Source organism: Mandrillus leucophaeus, unplaced genomic scaffold (genome assembly GCF_000951045.1).
Source record: "Mandrillus leucophaeus isolate KB7577 unplaced genomic scaffold, Mleu.le_1.0 Scaffold211, whole genome shotgun sequence".
NCBI classification, from domain to species: domain Eukaryota; kingdom Metazoa; phylum Chordata; class Mammalia; order Primates; family Cercopithecidae; genus Mandrillus; species Mandrillus leucophaeus.
The window spans coordinates 4,188,392-4,191,872 of record NW_012102155.1 but is presented as its reverse complement, the minus strand read 5'-3'; the positions used below and the strand labels follow the sequence as shown (position 1 = coordinate 4,191,872).

The window sequence follows — 3,481 nt, the reverse complement described above, 5'->3', positions numbered from 1 at the left end:
GTCTCCATCTCTTGACCTTGTGATCGGCCCGCCTCGGCCTCCCAAAGTGCTGGGATTACAAGCGTGAGCTACCATGCCCAGCCTTAACATAGGATTTTCATCCTAGAATGACTTTTCCCCAAAAAGATTCAATCTTAGGCCTCTTGCTGCAGGCAAGTTCCATGGGACTGCACAAAAGAGGCGGGGAAACAGTCCCCATGGGAGATTGTAGTTTCTTTAAAAATATGCTTCTAGGTCAGGAATGGTGGCTCATGCTTGTAATCCCAGCAGGTTAAGAAGCCAAGGCGGAGGATCCCTTGAGCCTAGGCGTTACAGACCAGCCTGGGCAACACAGGGAGACCCCCGTCTCTACCTTCTACCTCAAAATTAAAAAAGTTTGCCAGGCATGGTAGCATGCGCCTGGTGGTCCCAGCTACTCAGGAGGCTGCGGTGGGAAGAACTCTAGAGCCCAGGAGGTTGAGGCCACAGCGAGCCACAACTGCGCCACTGCAGTCCTGCTTGGGTGACAGAGCGAGACCTTGTCTCGAAAAAATTCTTTTAATTAAAAAAAAAAAAGAAAAAGGCTCTACTACTTCCTATGAAGTTCATAAAAAGATCTTACCTTTGTTTAGTCATCCAGAGTAAAGTCATAGGGCTCAAAGTCTTTCCGGAAGCGGCGAGCCAGGGTCTCCTCGTCTTCCTTACTGATCTGACACTGCCTCCAGTCAGACTTACCCGGAATATTAAGGATGGCTTCACTGGCCAGGACCTCCCTTCCAAACTGCAAAGGAAAATTCTTTTTAATTCTGTGGAAAAGCTTTTCTCCTGTGTCAAGTTCAACATAAAAATATGCTGCTCCTTGCTGTGCAATCTGCTTAATGTCAGAGTGCTCTGGGATTTTCAACAGCTCTATCTGCTGCTCCTGGGCCCGGGTAATGAAGGCATCTTTAATGTCATCAGTAGCACAGCAGCTGACTGGGACAGGAATGACCTGTAGCTGGAGGTGATGGCTCTTATAATTTCTCTCAAATACAACACACCGTTTCCTTCGACTCTTAAAGAACCATCTCAGTGTGGCCTTATACGTCTCCACCTCTTCTGCCACCTCTGCTGAAAGCTCCAGCACTGACTGGTAGTGTCCAATGGGCAGGATGAGGACATGGTCATCAGATAAGCCTCCTTTGGCCAGGGCGAGGTAGCAATCTGTGCCGATAATGACCACCAAATGCTTTTCCACTTCAGGGCTAGCAAGGCAAAACCAGCAGGGTCCTGGAGGCTGAGGTGGTTTGCGAGGCTGCTTTGGGTGAGGAGAAGATTTGCTATCTCTACCTGTGGATGAACGCTTCCTTCCCTGCTTTTCATTTAAATCAAAGAAAAACTGACAGGCTGATTCTTCCACAGGGGCAGAAATTTGCTTTCCTATGGATGCTTCCTGCCCAGATTTTCTGTAAGGGTTTTCAGTGACATCCGGAGGCTGTTTTACCAGTTCTGCTGCATCCATTAGCTTCATGGGAACAATACTGAATGCATAAAGATACTTTTTCTTTTCTGAATTTCCAACATTTGCCAGAGCTATAAACCGGGTGGCATGCTGTGCATTTTCCTGTAGAACGATATGGTTTCGATCTGGAAGCCTCTCATAATAGGTCTTTTCCAAAGCAGCAAAATGATATCTTGGTTTCAAGCCCATGGCAAGACTGGAAACCAAAGCAGAACCACAGTTTTTGGTATCCACTTCTCCAGAAGAATTCCCAAAGTTCCCCACATACTTGGGCCAGGGGGATGTGAGCAAGATATCAACGCCCTTAAACTGGGAGGTTGTACACAGCATCGTTCTCAGAGAGGACACATCCTTGGGACTAAAATTATAACCTGGTACTGGCTCATTTAAGGACTCTGTGCCACTGAAGTACACAATCTGCAGCCCCGAGCTTCCAGTGAAGATACCTTTACGACCCAGATAAGTAACGTTTTCAGCTAATTCACATCCATCAGCATCCTGGAAATATTTTACTGTTTCCTGGTTATTAGCACCAAGCTCATATGTCTGAATAGGAGCTTTCTTGATGCCAGTCTTATACTCCTCCCATTCAGCATCTGGGGTGGAGCCAAAAAAATTTCCTACACACAACAGCAGATCAAAGTTTCCCCTTTTCTTCTGAATTGCTCGAACTCTATTGAACAAAATATCAAACTTTCCTTCAACATCTCCACAAGCCAAGAGGTGCAGCGGTTTCTGTGCCATCTGTCCGAATAGTATGAGTTGTGACTGCCACCTAAACTGGGAATGCGAATCTCAACTTCATTGTTATTTTTATTAAGTTGTATTACTGAAGTCACTCAGGATGCTAAGATTGTGACTTTTGGATATTTGTAGAGAAGTTAGCATACTGTAAATATTAATGGGTTTTTGATATGAGGCTCTCACATTAAATGATGATAAAACACAGCAATAAAGTCAATCTCACTTATTTAAGTAGAGAAGCAAAGAACACAAAGGATAAAAGTAATTCCATCATTTTAATATGTGGCCATTCTAAAGTCTATTCTTTAGTAAGAACCGAGAAATGTTATAAACCAAAGGAAAGTTGTGTATTAGTCTTCTAGGGCTGCTATAACAAAATGCCACAGACTGGGTGGCTTAAACAACAGATATTATAATTTTTCACAGTTTTGGAGGCTGGAGCTCCAAGATGAAGGTGCTGGCAGGGTTGGTTTCTGCTGAAGCCTCTCTCCTTGACTTGCAGGTGGCTGCCTTCTTACTGTGTTCCCATGTGAGCTTTTCTTTGCATAATCACACCCCTATTGTCTCTTCTTCTTCTTATAGGACACCCAGTCCTATTAGATTATGGCACCACTCTTACAACCTCATTTAACCTTAATTTCCTCCAGAAAGGCCCTATCTTCAAATACAGGTACATTGGGAATTAGGGACTCAACATATGAACTTGGTGGGGGACATAATTCAGCCCTTAACACTCTGTCTGCCTCACACCCTTGCCCTGTAAATTTGAAGGTCTCCTCATTACCCTCAGAGAAGTTGCAACCTAAGTCATGGTGACTAAAGGCGACTTCCCACCTTGCTTTTCCATGGGCTGCTTCTGTGTCTTAAACAAAATTCATCAAGCATTGTTTGCTTTGGGTATATTCCTTCTTGCACTTATTCGGTTCCTTGACTCTAGAATGCCTTTCCCCATCTTTCCATGTCCATGTCATATCTGTTTCTCTGATCCAGCCTAAGTGCAGCTTCTCCTGGGACACCTGTCCTAGTCCACCCTGATGGAAATCCTCTCTTTTCAGCCAAGCTCCCTGGCACAATGTGCTCCCTTTAGTACGTTTCATTTTCTCAATTTTATGTCAGCTCATGCTTCAACTCCGCTATGCGTTCCTGAGGTATCAACTAGTTCTGATTCATCCTTGTCATCACTGTAATCCTTCTGCAGCACCGTGTCTCATTCTGCATTCAATCTTAAAAAATGTGTTGAATGAGTAAATGAAATGT

At 44.4% G+C, this 3,481-nt stretch overlaps 1 protein-coding gene across 1 annotated transcript in view; it reads right to left on the bottom strand.

Moving 5' to 3' along the window:
• The window catches only part of LOC105539927 (CWF19-like protein 1), a 2,716-nt gene extending 447 nt beyond the window's left edge, over positions 1-2,269 (bottom strand). Inside the window, exon 1 of the mRNA XM_011980381.1 lies at positions 78-2,269. Within this exon, the coding sequence (XP_011835771.1) occupies positions 608-2,224 (1,617 nt within the window). The 5' untranslated portion in view covers positions 2,225-2,269 and the 3' untranslated portion in view covers positions 78-607. The remainder of the gene's footprint in view (positions 1-77) is intronic.
• Positions 2,270-3,481: the final 1,212 nt, after the last annotated feature.